General features: G+C 39.9%; 1 protein-coding gene across 15 annotated transcripts in view; it reads left to right on the forward strand.

Annotated features, from left to right (window-relative positions):
* The window catches only part of HIVEP1 (HIVEP zinc finger 1), a 240,716-nt gene that overhangs the window by 74,831 nt on the left and 140,635 nt on the right, over positions 1-25,250 (forward strand). For 13 of the 15 annotated variants that reach the window (XM_065584976.1, XM_065584972.1, XM_065584973.1 and 10 more), the window contains one exon: positions 2,479-2,624. In XM_065584976.1, the coding sequence (XP_065441048.1) occupies positions 2,585-2,624 (40 nt within the window). In that variant the 5' untranslated portion in view covers positions 2,479-2,584. Of the gene's footprint in view, position 1; positions 914-944; positions 2,155-2,478; positions 2,625-25,250 lie in introns of those variants that run through there. The other 2 variants (XM_042860540.2, XM_042860541.2) reach the window with 2 other exon arrangements.

Consider the following 25,250-nt stretch of genomic DNA (forward strand, 5'->3'; position numbering starts at 1 on the left):
GCGGGAGGCAGGGACCAGCAGGCCAGGCTCCAGCTGCCGTCTTCCCCCACCCCCATCTCCCTGCCGGGGGGCTGCGGTTTATGCGAAACCCGCCTTTACTCCTATTCCAGCCGCATGTGTTTGTTTCCCAGCCGGGCTGTGTGTGTGAGGCGCCCCCGGGCAGGCTTTGCTGGGTTGTGGCAGGGAGTAGGCAGGCATCCCGGTGATTCCCCCCCTCCCCCAGCCCGTCCTATCTGTTTCCTTGTCCCCCTCACGCCTCTTCCCTGGGTCGGTCCCGGTCGCTCTCCCCCTTCCTGGCATGTGGATGGATGTGTGCAGCGCTTTGTTCGGTGCAGCGTTGCAGAGGGGTTTTCCCAGGCTCCTCCTTCTTTATTCATTCATGTTTTTCCTCTTTGCAACTTGTGTTCGCACTTCTCATCATTTCGTGCTTTTCTCTCTGGGTTTTATTTTAATCTTTCTTCTTTTTTTTTAATCCTTGCCTCTAACCCGCTTTGCTGGTGATCATGATATGGCCATGTTTTTAGGACAGATAACTGAGGCGGAAAAAGGAGATTTCAGATTTCTTTAGCTTTTAAAAGATTTCTACCTGTACCCTTGCTACCGCCTGATTTCCCGTCTCCTCCACCCCCCAACAAAAAAATCTTATTATTTTATTGCTGGTGGGCAACTGAAGTATACAGTTTTAAATATTATGTAATGTCACTTGTGTTGCAACTAAACTCTAGGAAATGTTCTAAGAAGCCCTGTTCAAAGATATGTCAACATTTTGAAACTTACTTGGATGCTTAACTTTAAGCACTTAAGCGGTATATCTTTTTCCAAAGGTGCCAGGTGATTACCCGTAGCTCTCACTGGAGTTTATTATTATCGGGATTCAGAGATGCTCAGCACCTTTTAAAATTTGGCTACAGATGTAGGTGCCTACCTTCATTCACCAAAACTTGAACATTTTGATGTTAAATTTCATTTATAATGTATTCATAATTATATCAAAGATCTTTTAAAGGATGAGCAACTTAAACATCACACAACTGCGTGGGATTTTTTTAACATAATTTATTATTATAACTGAAAGAAATTAGTGAAAAAATCTATTTTCCAGTTTTCATATGTGTAGTCAGTTCCCTCTTTTGTTTGAGTCTTTCACACAACAACAGATAAGAGAAAAACATTTACAATTAATAGAAACGTCATTGTAAATACAAAACAATCTGTAAGCTTCAGGGGCAGGTGTAGTAACTGAAACATATACACTTTTTAATTGACTTAAATTATTTCAGGTTTATGATGTCCTTTTACAAACAAAGAATTGGAAACAAAATACAATATCTTTGTTACACCTTGAAGATAAGGTGTGTGAGGATGGTCTTTATCTCCCCTTTCCCACTCAAGCAGTTTCACTTGCTACCTAGTCCAATTAAAGGCGCAATGACAAGTAATTAAAAAATCCTTACCTGTGGTGGTATTAGTACCGTAGACGTTACATTTTAAAATTAACGCTATATTTATATGTATTATCTTTTCATTCTGTTTAGCTTGGATAGTGGAAGTATACTGGTCAATTTCAATAAGCAGGTCTCATACAGGAGCAGGAGTTTTAGTGTTGTAAACACTGCAGAGCGATTTAAATCCAAGCAAAATACTGTTTAAATACAAATAAAAAATCATGAGAACATTTCCATGTATTAAGCTTTGTAGAACTTGTGGGGTGGGAGGGAATCTAGCTCTTGTGACTAAAATACTTATTTGTGTCCCTTCAAATATATGGAAAACTTAGTTGAAGAATATTAGAAGAGTGTCACTTTACCTTGGTCTGTTTCAGATATTGGCCTTATACACTTAGGCCCTGATGTTGCAGCAGCTTCTGTGTGGGTGGACAGCTAGATCCATCCAGAGCCCTATTGATTTGCTTCAAGTTGGTTCAGGAGTCTATCCACATGCAAGATTGGGGCCTGATTTTGTTTTCCATGTTACAAAGAAATGTTGCAGTGAAGCCATCAGCAAAATTTCTCCTGATTTTGTCACAACTGCAGGCTCTTGCAGATGCCTAGTGTCATGGAGGGGAAGGAATGGGAAGTGTATATGAGAGGATCTCTAGTACAGCATATTTCTGTTAACTTCCTTTCACCATGGGTCAAGATCTCAAAGCCTGAGGTTGAGTATTTTTGTGGGGAAAAGTGCATGTTTTTGGAAGTTAGAGAAGAAACTGGGAAATGGTACAAGCAATGCTTTATTTCTTAGTCCATCGATGACCTCCTTTGTAACCCTGGAAATCTGTTTTTGCTAACAATAGTGATAAAAGAAAGTTTGAGTTTCTTGGGATGAAAGATGCTATACAGGTACAAAGGATCATTAACTATGCTTTATTAATTTGTATAGCAGCTTTAGGGTAAAAAGAGGGTAGAGAGGATATATCTGTTTTCATATTAACACTATATGTCTCTTAAAAAAAACTTTTTTTTCTCCCCCTTTTTTTAGCACATGGATTAATTGACCCCTTTGGCAAGATTTATGGAGCTCCCTTTCCTCTGCTTGCTCTACTTGCTATTTTGGAGAGGAGAAAGTGGCCTCTGATTAGAGCAAAATGCCTCGGACAAAACAGATACATCCCAGAAATCTGAGAGGTAAGAAGCTCCTACCTAAGAAAGCAAAATTTCCAGGAAACTTGGGAACAATTTCAAATGGAAAATTAAAGGAACACACCTTGAAAAACAAAGTTTCTATCTGAAAAATATTTTCCACGCTAGTGTTTAGATGTAATGTCTAAGATTACTGTAATAGAGACAATTTAGAGAGAGGGTGGGAGGGCACTTTTTCAGTTCTTGTATTTTGTTTATTTTGTGCATGGACAGTACGTGGCCATTCTACAGATTGCAGAAATGCCCAATATAGACTAGGAACTTTGCAAACACAGAGGAAGACATGGTTTCTTGCCACAAAGAGTTTACAGTCAAAGGCCTTGTCTACACTTACAAGCTTACAGAGTCACAGCTTTACTGGTACAGCTGTGCTGCTGTAAGAGTGCTTGTGTAGCTGCGTTATGCTGACTGTTGACATAATAAAACCAGTGGTGGTAGCTATGTCCGTGGGAGAGCTTCTCCCGCCAATTCAGGGCTGTGCACGCTAGCATTATCATCAGAGTTTCTAGTCTTCTACAATTAAGTGAGTCTTTCATTAAATTAAGCAAAGAACCTTTAGAAGGAAAATCTCGGTATAGAATAAGCCCAAATTTGTAAAAGGATTTTTTACAAGCTTTCCTTAAGGACTTTTTGTTATAGTTAAAATTGATTAGAGAGGCTATAAACTTCATATATATAGCAACAGAGGGTCCTGTGGCACCTTTGAGACTAACAGAAGTACTGGGAGCATAAGCTTTCGTAGGTAAGAACCTCACTTCTTCAGATGCAAGACTTCAGACTTGCATCTGAAGAAGTGAGGTTCTTACCCACGAAAGCTTATGCTCCCAGTACTTCTGTTAGTCTCAAAGGTGCTACAGGACCCTCTGTTGCTTTTTACAGATTCAGACTAACATGGCTACCCCTCTGATACTTCATATATATAGTACATATATTTATTATCATCTTAGGTTATAGAAATTAAGGAATTTTAAAAATCAGTTTACTTTTCATTATTTGTATTTTTTCCATTTCTCTCATTTTAAATAATGAAGCAAATGTAGTCAGTTTCACTTTTGTTTAGTCAGTTTCACTTTTCAGGTTTAGTGTTGCTTTGTCACTGTTTGCAAACATTGCAGGAAATCTCTGCTTAAAATTGTTGTTTTTACTGGAATTTTATAAAGTAGAAATATTACATATTTTAATTGTAGAGACTGTTTACAGTGTCTTTTTTAATGAGTAGAACTTCTAAATGAATCAAACATATATGTATGATGTAATAAGTTATGGCCAATTGATTCAATTCTTCTGCCAAAAGAAGAAATTTATGGAGTCTAAGATGAAACTCAATGAATATTTTCAATTTCAACAAAAGCATAATTTTTTAACAGAATAAGGTTAGGAAATCTTTACTGTATTTTAGGGAGGGCATCATGTACTTCATTTGGTAGGTAGATTGTCAGCATCTTAAAATCATCGGTAGCAATAGTTTTATCATCTCTCCCCACGCCTAATGAATGGACCTACCTGACTTCTCCCTTCCCTATTGCAAGTTTTATGTACTCTACTTGAACTTCAGAAGCTATCTGAAAGCTTTAACTTCAGACCTCCTTACAGGAGTCACTATTAAACATCCCCTAACACTATCTGTTCTCCAAATGTGCTATGTCTATTGCACTTACATCCCAAGCCACTTTGGAGAGTGAGCAACCATGACCAAGAATTTAACATTTCTTTTGCCTCTTAAAGCCTTGAAAATAATCTCCTTTTTGTTAATACTAGACTTTTCATAGTATGGGATAAAGCTTTAAATAGTTGGTTTAATATGTTCTTGTGTTTTAAAAGTTGGTTGATTATTGCATGGTTTGAGAGAATGAAATAGCATCTGTTGATATTAAATCCAGAGATAAGATATCCAGTGAAATATGGCTTTTTCTTCAGGTGAGGTGAATTTCGTTTACTCAGTGTTTTAAGTAAAGACATTTGACTACCACTTGCAGACTAGTTGTGTCCCTAAAGTATTCTGTGGTAAAGCACAGGTTTCTTTCATTTTATGGGCATTGAGGTGGTTGGTTTTTGTTGCTTTTTCACTGTCTATTTATAAAGTGCTGTACTAATCTGACTTTTACAGAGGTAAGAAAATTTAGCAAGAAGACAGGACATTGGAAACATTATTTCACAAATAATTATGTGAGAATAAGATCATCTGGTCACTTGCTTTCATGATTATACAATACTGACAAAAGATTTTTTTATGCCGAATGGGTGAACGAGCATGAATCTATTAAATCGGAACAGTCCCAGTGGAACACATTGCATATGCCTGCTTTGTATAATTTTTTTTCACAGCGTTAATTTTCTCATTTCTTTATGGCTGTGTTGAATATATCCTAATGTGGTGAAATTTTTTTAGTGCCATATTGACTGTTTTGGCAAAAGGTCTCAAAGATATTTTCAAACCTAGGCTCTTGACTGTTTAACTTGAAGCTGTTAACTCCAGCCTTGGCGATGATTGACTAAAGTCTGAGACAAGTTGTATGTTCTCAGGTCTCAGAATGACAGGATAATTATACTACCAAAAATATTCAGTAGTTCCAAACATAAAATCCAAATGCATGCCCAGGTTAAAGCTATCAGTCTATGCTACCTATAGGTTAAACTAGAGGAACAATTCATAAACAGAAGTTGTCTATATTTTTTTTTTTTAGTTTTATGAGTAGTCTGATGCGATATCATGCCTCTAACTAAGAAACATCAACTAAGAAAAAACAAGAAGAAAACACATTGTTTTCTGCAGTAGGTAGGCACAAAGATTAAAATCATTAGGTATTATACTTCATTTCCTAAGCATCTTAAAGGTTACATTTTCTTACCTATTTCTTCCTTTTCATCTTTTGAATACTATACATATCTTACTTAATACAACAGAATTATAAAGGGAAGAATTGGTCAATTGACCAGTGAAGGGACCACTCTATGCAGCTACCCTGTCTATTTTCATGGGACAGACCAGATTAGCCAGATGTTCCACAAATATAACAAACATTTCTCACTAATATATTCCCAGAAGTGCAATTACATTAGAGACTCACTCTTAGCAGGGTTGATTACACTTGGTATTTGTTGTCAAATGGCTGTGAGGATATAGAGCAAAACACTCACTTTCCTGCTTTTGCTTTCTTGGATATTTATTGAATGTCACAATAGTGAGGTGTTTGTTTTGTTTGTTTGTAATTAAAGCTGGTTGTTTATTATTTGTATTCTGGTAGTGCCTAAGAGTGCCAGTCATGGACTAGGCCCACGTTGAACTAGAAGATGTATAAACACGGAACAAAAAGATGGTAGAGCACAATTTGGTTACAAAACTATGGGCCAGCTTCTTTAAAATTCTATTTTAAGAGTATGAATTTTAGTTATTTCTTGTATTTTCCCTTCACCATTAAATATTTTCCACTTGAAGCAGATGATTGTTCAGTCTCTAAAGCTTAACAGCCCTGTTAGGCTTTTAACATTTTTGTGTCTGCTAAGAAAATCTGAACATAATGTGAAATTAAGATAGGTTCTACTGTAATCTAAACAGTGAACAGAAGTTTATTGGAAAGCTGGATCTGTTCTTCCACTGACTTCAACGGAGTTGAACAAGTGTTCTGTTAAGTAATGAAAGTAGAGGGTTCTTTCAGTATGGTTAAAATTAGAAACTATTTTTCAGTAATGAAAGGTGCCAGTGTAGATTGCCGATTAACAGGTTGATCTTTCTTACCAGTATTTTGGCACACATTTCGAGATATTTTGTAAATCAGCTGCTGTGCCAGGCTTACAAAGCATGACTCAGGGCAGGTCTTCACTACGGGGAGGGGTCGATTTAAGATATGCAAATTCAGCTACGCGAATAGCGTAGCTGAATTCGACGTATCGCAGCCGACTTACCCCGCTGTGAGGACGGCGGCAAAATCGACCTCCGCGGCTCCCCGTCGACGGCGCTTACTCCCACCTCCACTGGTGGAGTAAGAGCGTCGATTCGGGGATCGATTGTCGCGTCCCGATGAGAGGCGATAATTCGATCCCTGAGAGATCGATTTCTACCCGCCGATTCAGGCGGCTAGTGTAGACCTAGCCTAAGAGTAGGTTTGAATCAGGCACCTAAAACTTAAAAAAAAAAAAAAATCATCTGAAAATCTGATTCTGTATTTTTTTCCAGTTTAAAAAACTAAAAATAATGTTGTCTTGCTTTTTACTACTGTTACTGCTACATAGATAGTGCTTTGTTTACAGGCATTTCTGAGGTGTCATTACTGGGGTGCTGGTACCTCACAAAAATTAATGATTTAAGCCTGTACGATGTACCCGTGAATATCAGAGATAGGGGAACGTTAACTTGTCTCTCAAGTCAAAGAAAACTGAGGCACAGAGAGGATAAATGACTTGCCCAAAGTCACATAGCATGTCTATGGCGAAGCCAGAAATATACCGGTAACTGTCAACTTCTGGACTCAAGGTTGTGCTTTGCCAGAAGACTGCACATAATTATAGAAGTGTCCATTGAGTCTATAACAGTTGGGGCTCCTGTACAACACATACTTTGTTTTGTGTAGTTTTTTTTGTACAAACTATTCCAAAAATCTCTACATAACTAGGGAGGAAAAATGGTCTTGTGGTTAATAGACTGGCCTGAGACTTAGAAAATTGATGTTCAGTTTCATGGTCTACCAGAGACCCGGGCAAATCATTTTAATCTCTCTAAGTCTCAATTTCTCCTCTGTAACATGACAATAACGATGCTTCATTTTCCCCCATACTTTTGTCTGTCTTGTCTATTTAGATTGTAAGATACTTGGAGGGGAAAGACTGTCTTGTACTATCTGTAAATACAGCATCTAACAGAGTGAGGCCAATCTTGAGCGAGTCATCTAAGTGCTACTTTAACACAAACAATATATTTTATGTAATTACATACAAAAACACTTTTAATAGAACGTTACGGTTGTGAAATACTGAAAAGTTAGGAAATGCCAGAATTAAAACCTTAATTCATTCCCCTTGTGCATATGCATTGTGATACAGTCTTTAAATATGTGATCACATAATTTTTTCCTCAGTGTTCAGGATTGATGGTGCTCCTGAAAGGAACCAGAGTTGTGTAGTGAAAGAGACTGTTGTCTGTAGGACCCCTGCCTCATTTGTTGCAGAACTGGAAGTTGTGTATCATATGATGCAGAGGATTGCAGGAAGAGCGAGGATGATCTCATGGTAAGACAGCTGAATGCTGCCCTGGGGAATTGGATTCTACCGCTGCTTCTGCCACAATTTCTATGTGATGCTGGGCAAATCTCTTTAAAACAAACTTTTCACAATAGGCCACTAATTGTGTGTTCCTCATTTATTAAAATAACTCAGCTGAGACACGTGGGTCAAAGTGCTGAGCTCTCACGATTGCAGCTGTTCAATTAGACCTGTGATTTGAACACGGAGTAGTAAAAATGCTCTGAAAAATCAGGTCCTAGATATCTCAAATTGTCAAAAGTGTTGTCTAATTTTGGATGGGCAGTCTCTTAATCACTGTGTGCCTCAGTTCCCCATCTATAAAATGGAGATAACTATCACTTTGCCTCACAGGGCTGTTGTAAAGATAAATTAATTCGTTTGTGAAGCACTCAGATACTACAGTGAGAGCAGCATGGAAAAGTTGATGAGGAAACTAATAATTTTGTATTCTGTTCAGGATGTGCTGTAAACAAGGCCTGGAGCCACATGTATGATAAAGATTAAAAGAAATATTTAATAACTATCCATTCCGTGACTATAGTCCATCCTGTGCTCTGAATGAGGCAGGGATTCTGTGGATAAAAATAAGATCATATATTTAAAGAATGCATATGCAACCTTAATTCTGACACTTTCTAACTTGAGTGCTAGGCTATGCAACCTTAGCATTCTTTTAATATAATTCCCTAGGTTTTTAGAAAAGCAAAATGGGAAAAAAAAGACACATTGAACCACGTTGACCCTCACATACATAAGTCATTAATAGGGTTGGGACCTCTAGAACTACAGCACAGACTTCTATCACCTGAATTAATTGAGTAACTGGTAGCACTAGTAGGTTGCTATCCTCTGTGTGGACAAGCCACTAAAGGTGGATGAGACACACTTTTGTCAGTGGACTTTGCAGCTCTTTGTTGTCAGCAGAAGAGTGCTGAAATGTGGGAATCCTAGTTCAATTCCAGGTTCTGGAGAGGAGTGTGCTCTATAATTTGTATTTCCATCCCCCTCACTGGGTTTCTGTCCCTGTTCCTTCATACACCCTGGCTTTGGGACCCTCCCACCTTGCAGGGTCACAGAGCCTGGGCTCTAACCCGAGCCCTAATGTCTACACTGCACTTTTATAGCCCCACAGCCTGAGTCAGCAGATGTAGGCCAGCCACATGTATTTTATTGCAGTGTAGATATACCCTTGGTTTGTTAAGCCTTTGAGCCCAAGAAAACTTTGGCTTGCATTTTATGAGTTCAGTAAGCTTTTATGTGAATGTTTAAAGAAAAAAGTCTTTTTGCTGGTTTAATAAAGATGCTTTTGTAACTCAGTGCTCAAAATAGCTTTTGTTTTTGCAGCTAATCCATATATGATCTAATTGCTTTGGTATTCTGCAGAAAAAAATATTTTGAAAAGTAGCCACTATTAATGTGTAGCCACCAGGATTTATAATGAACTATCCAGTAGGCTAAAATGGCTGTAGTGCAAATATCTATTTGGAAACTTCTTTAGAATTTTATGAGGGAGTGTGTATTGAACATCCTTATGAATAGTAGTTAAGATTTTTAGTCTCCGCTCTTCCCTAGTCGATTTTTTCTTCAAAAAGTACAAAAACAAATGTATAATTTAATCTGAAGACAATGACACATGAAGGTGAGGAAATTTATAGACTCGGTATACGTTCAGCCCATTGTTACTACAAAGGGCTTCTGTGGTACTTAAGCCCAGCAGATGTTTTAGGTACGTAGTTGCCATTTTTCAAACAAAATTGTGACTGGTCTACATCTAGCTCAGTCTTTGATAACATTCGTTTTTTCTTAATGTCATTTTGCTGAACGATGAGTACTTTACATACATCATCTTTTAAAACATAATTTAAATAACACTTATGCTGACAGCAGAATTATTGGCTTTTTTCCAATAATAGTAGGGTAAATACTGCTTTAGATAACAGGAAGCAATAACATTTTACATGTATGTATTGCCCTACTCAAACAGATACACACAGTACATGAAATGCAGTCACCTTTCTGTTAGAGAGCAGTTGGTGGCTGACACCCAACACACTGCACAGTAGCTGGGGAAATGAAAACCACTTTGGGCAAACTGTCATCCCCCTTTGAACACTTCCCAATACCCCACTCTTACCAGCACAGTTGCATTTATTTAAGAGGCTGTGGAATTGAATCCTTTTATTTTATGGGATAAAATTGAGTGTCCATAGGAGAGCAGCAAAAATGATAAAAGGCTTAGAAAACCTGACCTATGAGGAAAATTTAAAAAAAAATAAGCTGGTCATGTTTACTCTTCAGAAAAGAAGACTGAGTTGGGACCTGGTACAGTCTTCAAATACATTAAGGGCTGTTGTAAAGAGGACTGTGATCAGTTGTTCTTCATGTCCATTGAAGGTAGGACAAAAAGTAATGAGCTTAATCTGCAGCAAGGAAGACTTAGCTTAGATACTAGAAAAAACTTTCTAACTAGAAGGGAAGTTAATCTCTGTATAAGCTTCCAGAGGAGGTTGTGGAATCCCCAAAGCTGGAGATATTTAAGAACAGGTTGGACACACCTCTGTCAAGGATGGTCTAGGTTTATTTGGTCCTGCCTCAATGCAGGGGGCTGCATTTGCTGACTTCTTGATATCCCTTCCATCACATTTCTGATATCCCTTCCATCACATTTCTATGATTACTTCTTCAATACAATAATCTTCATCTGAGACTCTTTTGATGTTCAAATAACTTGATTTCCTATTGTGCAAAATGTTGTTTTATTTCTGCTTCTAAATGTTAAAGGGAATTTCCAGAGTTGTACATTTTCCAAGAGCTTGTTTTTACTTGACTTACTGATGTAGAAATAGGGGTGAAATAGTTAGCAGGATTTCTGATTTAGTAATGGCTCTGTGTGGTGGCATTTTTTTTTTGTTAAATGAAGTCTCTGTACGGTAGTTGTAAATAGTTGAAATCAAGATTTAGAGCACTACAACAGACCAATAAACTACAGTCTAAAGCACCGAAGAAGATAGGGAAGTATTTTTCCCTCTTTTTCATTCCTTAACTACAGTAACATTCAGAGTGTTTACATTTCATAAAATAAATTGGTCAAATGTTTGGAATCTGCTGTGACGCATTTGTGGAGGAAGTGGGGAAACTCTTGTTTAGTAGAAACAACAAGGCCACCGGACTCCTCGTTGTTTTCGCGGATACAGACTAACACAGCTACCCCTCTGATTCTTGTTTAGTAGGGCAGGAGATACTGTTTGTCTTGTAAGTACATTTAAAAAATATTCTTAAAATTTCCTTGTACTGAGGTTGTTCAGTGTGTAAACTGGCTGAGTCAGCAATTCCCTTGTGTAAGTCATTAACAGATGAAAATAAATGTTTTTATAATGATGCACAGGGTCATGAAAACTACTTTTTTAAATGTTAAACTCAAGAGGCATGTTTACCTGAATATGACCAGCAAGACCAATTCCTTTGGAGTTTGGATTTCTAAGTAATGATTGGATTTGTTAACCCCTGGATTTAACAGGCGACTCTCACTTATTTATTACAGTTAGAAGGGATGAATGGAAATCTTAAAGAAGTGATTGTTACTTTAAACAGCTGCTGAATTTTAGTTTTTCTTAAATAAAGAGCCCTTATCTATTTAAAAGAATAGGACCATATTATACTGCCCTCTCTTACATGGCCCAGTGGAGAGATGACTGTCTGAAATCGTATGGCAAAAGATTTGGAGAAGTAGTGCTGTGGTATGATCTCATGACATCATGTTGCATAGTTGTTGGTAGCTTCAACTGTGTGTGATACATTCAGTTACATATAAAATAGGTGGGTTAGGTCCTGCCTGGGAAGGAGTCATGGAATGTCCAGTCTGAACAGCATGTTCCCTTTGATTATTGGCATAACTTGAAGGTGTGGGAAGCAGCATAATAAATCTCAGCATTAGCTTTTCTTAACCAGTGAGCCATGTCAACCCAGAGGGGAGGTCATATGCTTGCCTTGAACTCTAGAGATGTTTTTGACAGGGGCCAAGTACTGTGCAGAGCCAAGAAAGATATGTATAGCCAGAAATAGCATGGTACTTACAATGTCACTTTCTATGAATTTTTGGCCTGCATGTCATTTTTAGGCTACCCTCCTACCTATTCAACATCACTGCTGGCCCTGCTGAGCGTAAGGGAGTATACGTCTTAATAGCAAAAAGAGTTTAAAACTTTTCTCCCTTCCGCAGGATTTTCCACAGAAGGAGAACTTCCGGCCCATGACTATCAAACACAATGATGTTTACACATTATAGCGTTTTTAAAAATCCTGAAGATTTTGTTTTGTTAATATAATAAACATATTGTAATCTGTGATGTGCCCAAAATGCTACTGTAATTCCTGAGACCTCTTGTTAAGAAGCACAGTTAAATACATGTATTGTAACACAATACAGTTTTGTTTACTCTGAGAAAATATTCAGCCTCTTCAGTAAAAGACCACAAGAGGTAGAACAAGAACTAGGGATAGCTCTAAAATACCTTACCAGAGTGTACTTATAACTTTCTAATAAGATGTTGTCATTTCTATATAATAGGCTATCTGAAGTTTCTTTAAGTATTACATAGCATCATTACTTAGATGTTGCTGCTGGGAGAAATAATCTCTCTATGGATAGGTATCTTTTTTTCCCTATGATTCTCCTCTATTACCTAGTTTAACTAGAAATCACCTGAATTGTTTTGTTTTGTCTTGTTTTTCCTTTCTTTGTAACCAGATATCATCTCTGGTGTAATGCCTTTGCCAATCAGATCTTAAATTGATTTTAGAAAAGTATGTGTATATTGTGCTTTTATGTAATTGTATCTACTACCTGTCTGTTTAGCTACATATTTCAAATGCTATTGTTCATATATTCTTTCTTACCTTCTTCCTCTAAGAAGATTAAGGTTGTCGAGACATGACCTGAAGCAGTGATGTAACTTGGAGATATATAGTAGAGTTTTTTACCATTTTCTGAGTGCATCATAGATTTCATTTTCCTCAGACTTCTGAATGATAATTTGTTGCTCATTATATGGGCACATAGCTATTCAGGTTCCTAAACTGATGTTTCAGATTAGCATCACGGTTGAATTTGAGCATGTTGATGATTATTGTATTATTCATTATTTGTGTTACCTAAGACCTAAGAGCCCTAGTCATGAGGCTGTCCATATACCATTGTACTAGGTGCTGTGCAAACACAGAACAAAAAGAGAATCCCTGCTACCAAGAGCTTGCAGTCTAAATGATTCCTATTTAACTATTAAATCCAGATCTGCCTCCCTAGTAAAAGTTGAATATTCTGTCTTTTGAGGGCTAGTAGTTGTTGCTAGTACCTGAGTGTGCTCAGAAACGCCAAGATATGTTTGGCAACCTGTGCAACTTACTCTTTTTGTGTTGGGTCTGTGATTCTTTCAGTTGGGTAAATGTGACTTTTTTTCAGTTACACATTCATTGAATAAAGAGTTTCATAGTAATAAGGTGACTTTTCCATAGCCATATTTGAAGTGTTTGTCTAAGAGTCTTGTATCCTCATAAATGTGCACATTAGTAGACAAATGGACTTGTGTATTCTGGTCCCAGAACTCCCACTAATGTCAATGGGAGGTTTGCACAGAGATCATGGCCTTTTATCTAGTAACTACTGTACTTCTAATTTTGATTATTTTTTCAGTATTGTTTCAGTATTGGATTACCGCTTTCTGTGTCTGGTTTTGAGGCAAGCATGTTCCCATTTAGGACCACTGCTATTTTTGTCTTTTTGTTTCATTTTTCTTCCCTATCCTCCTCCTCCTCTCTGTTTCTCTTCCCTATCGGTCTTCTTTTTCCTTTGATTTTTCTGCACAAGCTCCCAGTTCCCACTCTCCTATAGCCCTCACTCTTGCCCCTTTCCCATTCTGTCTCTTAAAATGGTCAACGATGACATTAGTGTCAACTTTAGGCTTTAGAATTGATATTCAGTAAGATTAATATAGTGAGTAAGTTGTTTTTTTTTGAAGACTTAGGAAGAGAGCACTATATCAATTTACAGTCTGTTTACATTTGGAAATTTTCCCATAAGAATGGCCATACTGGGTCAGACTGATAGGATAACTGGGCTAGATGGACCATCTTCTAGCAGTGGCCAATGCTAGGTGCTTCAGAGGGAATGAACAGAACAGGCAATCAAGTGATCCATTCTCTGTCGTCCACTCCCAGCTTCTGGCAAACAGAGTCCACAAGGGGTAGATAACTTTTCTTTATGAAAGCTTAGATTTTACAGAATCTGCATAGGTATATGACCACATCTGACTTGCAGGATGTGTGTTTGGCACTGCTGGTCTAGTTGGTATTTAATAGAAGGCACTATGGATTTTCCATTTTAACTTGCTATAGTGCATAGAAAATTTAGTAGACTAAATCTCTGTGGTGTATCCTCTTTTTATTTCCATATTTTACATTTGTATTAGTTGTTACTTTCTGTGGCAAAGTAAACAAATATAATATTTAACTTTCCCAGTAAATGTGTGTATTAAAATATTTTTTTCAAAAAAGAGTAAGCCATGAATAATATTGCGTTAAAAATATTTGGAGACCATAGGACAAATAACCAACCAGTCAATAACCACCGTAGTGGCCAATGAATTATTATTCATAAGTCTGAAAAAAAAGTAAAATCTATAATACACTCAAAGTGATAAGTAATTGATTATTATTTCCTGTCTCTACAAACTTAATGTACTCCAAGGAAGAAGAGTGAATGTATATATGGTAGCATTTAAAATATCTGCACATCTTAGATACACGTTGAATGTTCTTAAGATTTGATTGGAAATGTAGGCTTAAAATGAGTAAGTGTAGGAATAAAGCATTTTTTTAAAGTTGTGCAAAAACAGTGGTACTTTTCTCTTATTGTAAACTATTTTAAATCTAATTGTTTTCAATTTGCATGTTTTGTGTCTGTGTCTTAATACTGGCTAGCTTTACCTGGCTCATTAGGAATAGCCTCCTATTGGAAATTCTCTCTGGGACACTTACAGAAGTAGACCTCTTATAGGAGAGCTCATGTCCATTAGCTTTGGGCTTTGGGTGACCTGCATTCCTTAGAGCTTCTATGTTTGCCACATATTTATGAGTTAATGATTATGAATTTTAGGACTTATTATGGAATGAAACCAGGCACTCTCAATATTCGGTATTGTGGCCAGACATTAAAAAGCTTGTAAACTTGTAAATGTTTTGTGTTTTCCCCACGTGAACAGAAAATTAAACTTTGGGCAGCATGATTGATAATGAGTAATAATTTAGTAACACTCTTGCCTTCTGCAGCCTTGTAATATTTTAGTTTACAGATCTTAGGAACTATAAAATGATATTAAAAAATCCTTGGATACAGGGTGGATCCTGATAAGTTAATGTTTTATTGGCAGAAAATAAGAACTTAAAAAGGAGATGTAGTGATGAATGTTCTTCAGAGCTGAATTCTGGTTAACAACTTATCTCTGCTGTACTGTTTTTAAGAAAACAAAACAAAAACACTTAAACTTTCTGGTTGAAAGAAAAAGGAGGGAGAAGAAAAATTGTGCCTCTTACTACCTGAGCTAACAGAAGGGTTAAGATGAAGAGTCATGTACTTGTATCTGCATGTTAATATGAGTCCTGTTTTTCACTGATGTAAATGTCTCTTGAGCCAGTACTAGAACTAATCAGCTTTTTCTCCATTAGGCTTTAAAAACAGTTTTGGCAACAGTAATTAAGATAACATGTTTAAAGGAGAACCTCTATTAAATGAAAAGAAGACTGTAAGCATATTTGACTAGTTACATCAGTATTCTGTCTTTAAATGTTGATGCATTGACTAGCTGCTTATATAACGTGATGCCATAGAATTTGTTTTAAAGCTGGAGATAAATTTCCTTCAAGTACCAAAGGCAATAAATAGTGGAGGAAAATATATTAGGATTCTTCCTCCAAATCTTTAAAGAGAAAATTATGCATTGGTATTTTCACTGCCACTTGCAGAGCTTCTGAATCGACTATGTATGTGAAACTTCTTGAACATCATCTGTTTGTAGGCTGGGTCAGTCACAATCTAGTTTAGATTTTGGTAATGTGCTGAATGCACCCCAGGCCCTTTGTAGTTTCTTTAAGAGTCACTTCTGATTAGAATCCTCATCTGAGGCTGCCTTTCCCTTGTGCAGTATTCACTTCCACACCTACCAGTGGATCTCTCAAATGTTACAGCTACCGTTTTTGATGTCTCAGTAATGTGGATTTCTTCCTCATGGTATTTTCAGATAAACAAAGACTCAGTTTATTTACACTGATCATTCAAGTCTTATGTGACCAAGAAAATAACTACATCCTTCTGGGTTGCCGCTCCTAGCTTTATGGGAAGCTGACCTTCTACAGAAAGGTTGGCCTGGCACGTAATAAAAACGTGAAAATCTGACAGCTGTATGGCTAACAGTAGTGGAATTGACACAAGCATGTTGAAAATTCATGCAACAAGCTCATGGAAAAGTCATGCAACAGGGACGTTGTATCAAAACAAATTCAGGAGCGAGGCACAAGGAATCCCATTTTCCCTATGCCTTTTTGTTTTTTAATTGTTCTTTTATCTTCATTTCCAAGTTAGGCTATTACTCTCTTGAAGTGAACAAGTTATAGGAGTACTGAACAGTTCCCCAAAAGATTTTTGGTAAAATGATGAACTTTTGAAGTAACTATTAAAGGGAGAAGGCAGCAGGAGGATGAACAGTTTGAGAAATAGCCATAATACCTCTTCTGTTAGCAACATTAAATATGGTATTCCAGAAGGAGGGAAAAATGCTCACCTACAATACATTTGAGAGGGAGCCCAAGCATGGAAAAACTAATCTCTTCCCCTCATCCAACCCTTCAATTCGCACAACAACTTCATTATCCTTCTCCAGTCTCTCCAAAAGAGCTGTTATCCTTCCCTGTCCTCCTTGATTCCAGAACCTATTTATTTTTCCAATATTCTCAAACATATCTGCTTTTTGTTGCATTGGGCCTGAGATCCTAGAAGGCTTTGAGTGGTTCTTCCATTTTAGAAGCAAAGTTTTCTGGGTACATTTAATGCTGTTTTGGTGGGTAAGGAGAGGATGGCTTATTTAAAGCACTAGGCCATGAAGGAGTGGTGAGGGTGACAAACTTTCAGTTTAATTCTCTGTACTGGAAAAAATACCTTATGAGTGAAAGAACAACACGCTGGTCCCTATTTTCAAGCGTAAAGTAGATGTTCAAGAAAGTAGTAATTACTGTCCATCAAGTTGATTAGCCTCATGATAATATGGCTGGAAAAATTATCGAGAAAAGACTTTAGGAGGAGCTGGAGCATCAACTAAGTGACAACTAATTTAAATTTATGCCAAGAGGGTCAACAATGGATGCAGTGTTTGGAGCTTGATTATTTCATGAGGAATATGGGGAGAAATACGAGGAATTATGCTTCGTGTTTGTGAATTAAAAAAAGGCTTATGACAGAGTTCTTAGAGAATCATTATGGTGGTACCTGCAGTCGCACAGTCTGCCGAAGACGCATGTTCAGACTATCATGGAAATTTCTGAGAGTAGCGTAACAGTCATGAAAAGCGGCTGTGGCTATAGTGAGTAAGTCACTGTAAGGGTAAGTCTGCATAAAGGATCAGCTTGGAGCCCATTCGTATTTATGATTGTAAGCGACACCTTGATGCCAGAGATTAGGGGAGAGGCTCCATGGAAACATTCTTTTCACCAATGGCATCATGTTGTGCCATGGAGATTAATACGAACTGGAAAGGGCCCTAGAACTATTAGTTAGTCTGTGCAATAATTTAAATATTAAGTATTAAGCCATGATGGAAATGTGGATGTGAATGTTAGGAGCTTCACAAAGAGTGCTTAGTGTAAATGGAGAGAGTTGACAGGAATTTTCTGCAATAAGAATGTGCCAAGTAAACTGAAGAACAAGGGGTATAAAATGATGACTAGGCTAGCCATAATATATGGGTCAGAATTCTGGCCACTGCGGGAGAAAGAACTACTACTTCATGCTGCTGAGATGAGCATGTTAAAGTGGACGCTGGATAAGATGAGAACTGATGTACCTTTTCATTACTTAGCCTAAGCCAGGATGCAGGTAACCCCTATCACAGAAAAGCTGAGGGAGTATCGAGTGAGATGGCGGGGTCATGTGATGATGTGAGATATGGGAGGTGTTGGCCAGAGAGTACAAGAGCTAGTAGTCCTGGGATGAATACCATGAAGAAGACCTAGACAAATGTGGTTGGAGATGTTGAAGGAGGACATGAAGCTTGGAAGACTCAGAAGACAAGAACACTTGGAAATGAAGAACAGAACAATGCAAAGTCAGCAGAGGATGGATAATACCCTCAATGCTCTTGAAATAGTTTTTTACAGGCAAGCACTAGAAAATATGCATAGCCAAGCAATAGAAAAAAGACTTAAAACTCCTGTGCACTGCTGAGGCAAATCCAAATCACATGCACAAATAGATTGTCATCCTTCTCCCCCCCCCCCCCCGCCCCTTTTGAAACCATCACCAGCAGCTAGTTTGCAAATGCAAGTTTCCCACTTTAATGAGTAATTTCCAAAAATCATTGTTCAAGTCTGCATCTATTTTCAATAACAATTTAATATTTTACACCTTACAATAGAATGTATAATACAGATTTAAAGGTGGTCAGAAACTAGGGTTGCCAATTTTGGTTGGACAAATTCCTGGAGGTTTCATCACATGACATAACCTTTAGTTAAAGATTAATAAGGCTAAGATTTAAGCATGACTAATTTTAGTAAAAGTCATGGACAGGTCACAGGCAATAAACAAAAATTCACGGCCTGTGACCTGTCTATGACTTTTACTATAAACACCCCTGACTAAAGCTTAGCTGCCCCGGCCCTGCTGCTCTGGGGGGGGGCGGACACGACCCTCTCCTCCCCCGGGGACGCCGCTGCTCAGGGGTGTGTGTGTGTGGGGGGCGTGGTTGGCCCTGGAGCTGTCTGAGCGGCTGGCTGAGGGGTGGCTCCAGCAGCGGCTGGGGTGGCTGGCCCCGGGACTTCCACGACCTCCGTGACAAACTTGCAGCCTTAAAGAATAATCTTAAATTCCTGGAGACTCCAGGACAATCCTGGAGCATTAGCAATCCTGTCAGAAACAGAAAACTCTTTATTCTAAGTGTGTGTTATGTAGATTAACAGCTAATATAAAATGAGTGAAAAATGATTTGGCCTTAAATAGTATCCTGTAACATAATTACTGTTACAGTTTCTGAAGAGAAGAAAGAAGTGTGCCTTATTTGGACTCTCCTGGAAAAATCCTAATTTTTGTTGGTGGATTTTTTTACTTAATCAGTGTTGGCAATACATTGTTTTTGCTTATTTTGTACTCTTATAAAATATGCTATATAATATGTATGTTCTACAGAGTAACATGTACATACACGCACAGGAATTTACATAAGAGTAGCCATACTGGGTCAGACCAATGGTCCATTTTCTTGTCTTCTGACAGCGGCCAGTGTCAGATGCTTCAGATAAAAAGGAGAAACAAAATAATTTCTTTACGGGTGTCTTTAGAATCATTAGTAAAATATGCCTTTTACACATGGACTTGTGCAACACAAACTTCCTCTGTGCCCTTGAGCTAGTAATTTAGGCCCAGACTTTTAAAAGTATTGAGGCACTCAGCATTGCAGTGCCTAACTGATTTAGGAGTCTAAATCATTTTCAGTGCCTCGGTACCTTTAAAAACCTGGTCCCTTGTCTCTCTGCCCATTACCTTGTCTGTAGAGAGGCGATAGTAGCATTACCCCATCTCAGAGGGATGTTGTGAGGAGGAGTGCATTAAAGGACGTGTGACACTCAGATACTATAGCCATGAGGGCCACGTAAGTACTATAGATAGAATGATACTGTTTAAACCATTATTTCCCCAAAGAGAGAGAGGGGTCCAATCTTAAGGTAGGGCTAGAAGCTAATTATGCATGTTGTTTGCCCCTGTTTCCTTCAATAGAGATAGAAAACAGCTGGCTGGCACGAATGGCTCTCCAATGCTGATATAATGATCAAACCTAGCAGTGCAGTACTGTATGACAAAGACACGCTCCCCGCCTCTCCGCCCCCCAAAAAAGGCCCCCAAAGATGGGCATGAACTATGGCTATGCTGAAGAATTGAATTTTTCTGTGTGTGTGGATTAGATTTATGTTAAGGATTTATATAAAAGATTTGTGTTAAAAAATGTACAAGAAGTAAATAGTAATGTCAATTTTTACAATTGGGGTAGGAGCAAGGTAGTACATCTGAGGTGCAGTGTATTATAGATTTAGTATACATTAATGTAAAGATGACTTTATCAATTTAAGTGCTAGTTTGTAATTTAAAATTTCCCTGTGAGGGCTGTCTTTCTGTTTATGCAAATACCTAACTCTGACAGATATAAGTGCAAGGTCATACATGTTGAAAGGAAGAGATGAGTAAACATGCTGGTTTGGTCAAATGATGTGTTTTCTTTGCTCTTTTTTTATTATCCTCTTTCATCTTACATAACATCCATGGAAATAATTGTGCATGCATTTTCTTAAGGCTAACATAAACATCTCCCTTCCTTTTTAACAAGAAATTCAAGCTACGGAATATGTTGGCTACATAAAAATCTGTGTGAAATGAAGGTTATTTAGCTTGCAAAGTCAAGCACTTGAAAGTTAGGAAATTCCAGATTTATGATTACCCATGCAAATTGTGCTCTGCTTCCACATACGTCTGTCTTGTGCTCTAAATGAGACAAGTGTTCTATGGAAAAAATTAGTATTGATCGTGTAATTTAAAGACTGGATTATAATGAATATGTACAAGAGGCAGAAATAAGATTATATGGGCCAACTGTAAATCTGACATTAACTTTAGAGTGCCTGACTTTGCAACCTAAATTATTGTTTTATATAGCTTTTTAATGTAATTTCCTAGGCTTTTTTAATATGAAAAAGATGAAAAAAAAATTCCACTGTGTATAACTATTACAAGTTCCTTCTCAATCATATATCATCAGCAGGGTTTGAACTCCGAGCCTTCAGTACTGAAGCACAACTACTGTCACTTGACCTAGAGAATTTGCTACCTCAGCTGTCATTAAGAAAAGCATGTTATCCCAGAGGGGAAGATGGGTTTCTGCATCCAGGGGAGCGGTTGTGGGGAATTTGGATCTGTCCTCTTCCCACACCAAGAGTTTGAGGAGCTTCTACCCCATGTAGTGTCCCTGGAATGGAGGTAGTACTCTGGAGTCATGGGTAGAGTTGGAGGGGAAGGCTGGCCTAGCTTCCCACCACCCTTGCTACCTTTCTGGCAGCTCCCATGCATTTCTAGTGCAGTGGTGCTGGTGCTGCTTTGATAGTGGGGTCAGCGTGACCCAATAGAATGCTCATGTTCAGTTATTGTTGGGCATGCTGCCAACTTTTTTTTTTTGACGAACCCACGTGAGAGAATGGAAATAGCAGTTTTTAACCATTTATAACTCTGCCAGCCTGGTTCATATTCCTGGATATAGGCCTACATTCACTAATTTCCACAATTAGGGGGAAGTTTCTGAACCTTTGTAGACTCTTAATTTAATAGTCTGCCTGAAATACATACTTCCCATTTTTATAAGGGGTAACATGTTTCATCATTGATCTTGACCACACTAGGGAATTCTTGCAAAAAATTCCCACTGGTGCTACTACAGGGCCAGTTGTACTGGTGGTAGCAAAAGTGTGAGCCCTTCTGTAGATAAGGATATAGCAGCTTTTTTCCAGGCTTTTTATTACCATGTCAGTTAAACCTGCTGCTGCTTAATTCACATGGTGGTAAAAATGGTGGAAACCTCTGGAGCCTTGTCTGTACTAACACTCCCATCGCTGCAACAATGATAACACCTGTGGGAATTGTTTGTTTGCCAAAATTCCCTAGGGTAGACATAGCCATTGCTAGCCGAATCTTCTCTTGTTGCATCAGAACCAAGCCTACTGTGTGTTGTTCCTGGATGGAGGCCTGTACTTCTAGGCTTGTGAAACCCCCTGGAATACCCATAGTTCTTTGAAAACTGCTTTACTATTTGATGTCAAGTATCAGAGGGGTAGCCGTGTTAGTCTGGATCTGTAAAAAGCAACAGAGTCCTGTGACACCTTATAGACTAACAGACGTATTGGAGCATAAGCTTTTGTGGATGAATACCCACTACGTCAGACGTATTCACCTATGAAAGCTTATGCTCCAGTATGTCTGTTAGTCTATAGGGGGCCACAGGACTCTGTTGCTTTTTACTATTGGATGTTAGCCTTCTCTCAGGGCCGGTGGCACCGCTAGGTGAACTAGGCAGCCACCTAGGGTGCCAAGATTTGGGGGTGCCAAAAAGCGGTGCCCCAACATTTTTACACTATTGCTCCCGGCCGGGGGACAGGCCGCTCGCAGCCACATTAGCACCTACCTCTGCGGGCATCCTCTGCAACTGCGGGCCCCACCGCCTCCCTCCGCCCAAGGGCTGCTGGCTGCAGATCAGAGCAGGTGACATTAGCCCGCCTGCAGCTGGCTCTATTGACAGCAATGCAGCGGCAGGAGGGGGAGAGGGCGTGGGGGAAAGGAAGAGAATGTGGCCACCAGACCACCTGCGGGGGTGGATCATGGCTCTGCCAGAGGATAGAGGGTTAAAGAGCTGCAAAAGTGTAACCGTCCTCAGCACGTGCCACCTTCCAAGGCTTCATCCCCATCCATCCCTGCAGCCCTGTGGAGCAGATAAATAGAGCCCCATTTTTGGGGGAAACTGAGGCAGAGAACAGGGACGTGACTTGCCCAAGGTCACCCAGGGAGTCATTGTCGGAGTCCTGCTTTGAACACAGGAGATCAAGGCTCCTAGTTCTGCGCTGGCTCAGACCATTAGACCAGAAGCCTTCAAACCCTGAGCTCTGCACCAGCCCACACAAGGTATTAATCTGGGATTCAGGGGCAGAACACTGCAAGTTTTCAATGAAGAAACACGGCTGTCTTGAGCCCTTATGGCTACAAGGAAAATCTTCCAAAGGTGATGGGCGTCTAGCAGACACAGTTCTGTCTGCCTGAGTCTGCAGCCAGCCTGGGACAACAGCTCTAGGAAATGTGATTGAGACAGATTTTCATGTAACATGGGTGACCAGTTGTGTGGTGCACAACCACTACTAACACGGCTACCCCTCTGATACTAACCACTGCAAGTGTGACTGCAACTCAGGTTAAGTGCAGCTGAACCCTGGGAAGTCTGCAGCATAAGAGATTTTTTTGTTCTCCCACTGAATGACAGCAGATGCATCAGTAACTTTACGAGGTAAAAGTTTAGTGACCACATTAGGGCCATATCCTCCCCACTCCCAGCATTGGGCCAACTGCCCCTCATCATTCTCCTGATTGCTTGTATTGTTGTTGATGGGAGATCTGCTGTGGATTGAGAAGTATATATGGACCTGCCTTTGCAGGCTCAGTCCTGGCCCAGCATTTGAAATAAATTTCCGTGAGTTTCAGAAGTACTGAGAGCCCTGGAGTTCCCACAGACATCGGGGGAACCACAGGTGCCCAGCATCTCTGAAAATCAGGCCCAGAATGACACTGACGCCTCTGCCCTGGGCCAGAGCCCTCTGAGTAAGGGGCTTCAGCAGCAATGGGCATGGGACAGTGTAAAGCAACCAGGAGGGTCCTGACGGAGGCTGGAACTCTGTCCTTGCCTCACACCTGTGGGGAAGACAGGCCTTCAGACACCCCCTACCCCCTGCATTGCACTTTCCAGCCCAGGAGTAAGGAACCATTTCACACCTTAGCCCTGGGGGGAGCTGAAGCCCAGAACGGGGAAGTCATCCAGTGAGTTGGTGCCAGGGTGGAGAATAGAAGCCGGATCCCGACTCCCACCTAAACTCTAGAGTCTGGCAGCTATGGGAAAGGGGCAGAGGATTAATATATTTATACACTTTAAGGCCAGAAAGCCCTATTAGAACTTTGTCTGACCTCAAAGGAGCCTCAGATTTCGGGTGTTAGGAGAGTGAGATTGGATGAAGAGCCCTCATGGGAGACTGGGACTGGCTGAGTTATGAGATTGGGAACCATTGGGGCTGGTGGGGAGGAAGAGACAGATCTGACAAGGAACCAGGATGTGTGGGTGCAGGGGTGGGATGGGGGCAGGGAGAACTGGGACTTGCTGGACAAAGAAACTGAGACAAAGCCAGAGCATAGGGATAGCTGATTGCACAAGTAGCCCACGGAGGAGACTGGGAATGGGAGTCAGTGGGACAGGGAATGTGGAGGATGGGGGTGAGGTGAGAGACGCATTGGATGAGGAATCAGGAAGGGGTAACTGAGATGGAATGAGCAAGGCAACTGGGGATAAGAAGCTGAGGGTGAGGGCAGAGAACTGGGAATGACTGGGCAAGGAGACTGGGGATAAGGAGCAGAAGGTTTTGGGGAGGGGACTGGGAGCCGGGATGGGAGAAGTCTGGGAGTGGAGAAGTAGTGGGGCAGAGGGAATCAAGCAGAAAGTCCCTGCTTACTAAAAGCATGCTTCCCTCGGAGCCTGGAATGGAACCCATGGTTTGAGTCTTACCATGCACCAGTTGTGAGTAAATGTCTGTGAAACCCAATGGCAAAGTTCTGGTCTGTATCTAGGATGACAGTCTACTACTGCTATCAATTATTCTGTTAGTTCAAGTGGCAGAGGTCTGAGCAGTGGATCTAAAGTTGCAATTCTGCTGATGGCCCACTTGGGTGTCACTATGGGTATGTCTACACTACGGGATTACTCCGAATTTACAGAATTCGATTTTTGGCAACAGATTATATAAAGTCGAGTGTATGCGGCCACACTAAGCACGTTAATGCGGCGGTGTGCGTCCATGTACCGAGGCTAGCGTAGACTTCCGGAGTGTTGCACTGTGGGTAGCTATCCCATAGTTCCCACAGTCTCCCCCGCCCATTGGAATTCTGGGTTAAGATCCCAATGCCTGATGGGGCCAAAAACATTGTCGTGGGTGGTTCTGGGTACATCCTCCTCCTCCCTCTGGGAAAGTAACGGCAGACAACCGTTTTATGCCTTTTTTCCTGGGTTAACTGTGCAGACACCATGCCACGGCTAGCATGGCACCTGCTCAGCTCAAGACAGCAGTCATGAACATTGTAAACACCTCACGCGTCATCGTGCAGTTTATGCTGAACCAGAACCTGCAAAATCAGGCGAGGAGGAGGTGGCGACTGCATTGCGGCAATGAGAGTGATGAGAACATGGACGTAGAATTCTCTCAAACCGCGGGCCCTAGCGGTTTGGAGATCATGTTGTTAATGGGGCAGGTTCTAGCTGTGGAATGCCA

Source organism: Chrysemys picta, chromosome 2, assembly GCF_011386835.1.
Source record: "Chrysemys picta bellii isolate R12L10 chromosome 2, ASM1138683v2, whole genome shotgun sequence".
Taxonomy (NCBI): domain Eukaryota; kingdom Metazoa; phylum Chordata; order Testudines; family Emydidae; genus Chrysemys; species Chrysemys picta.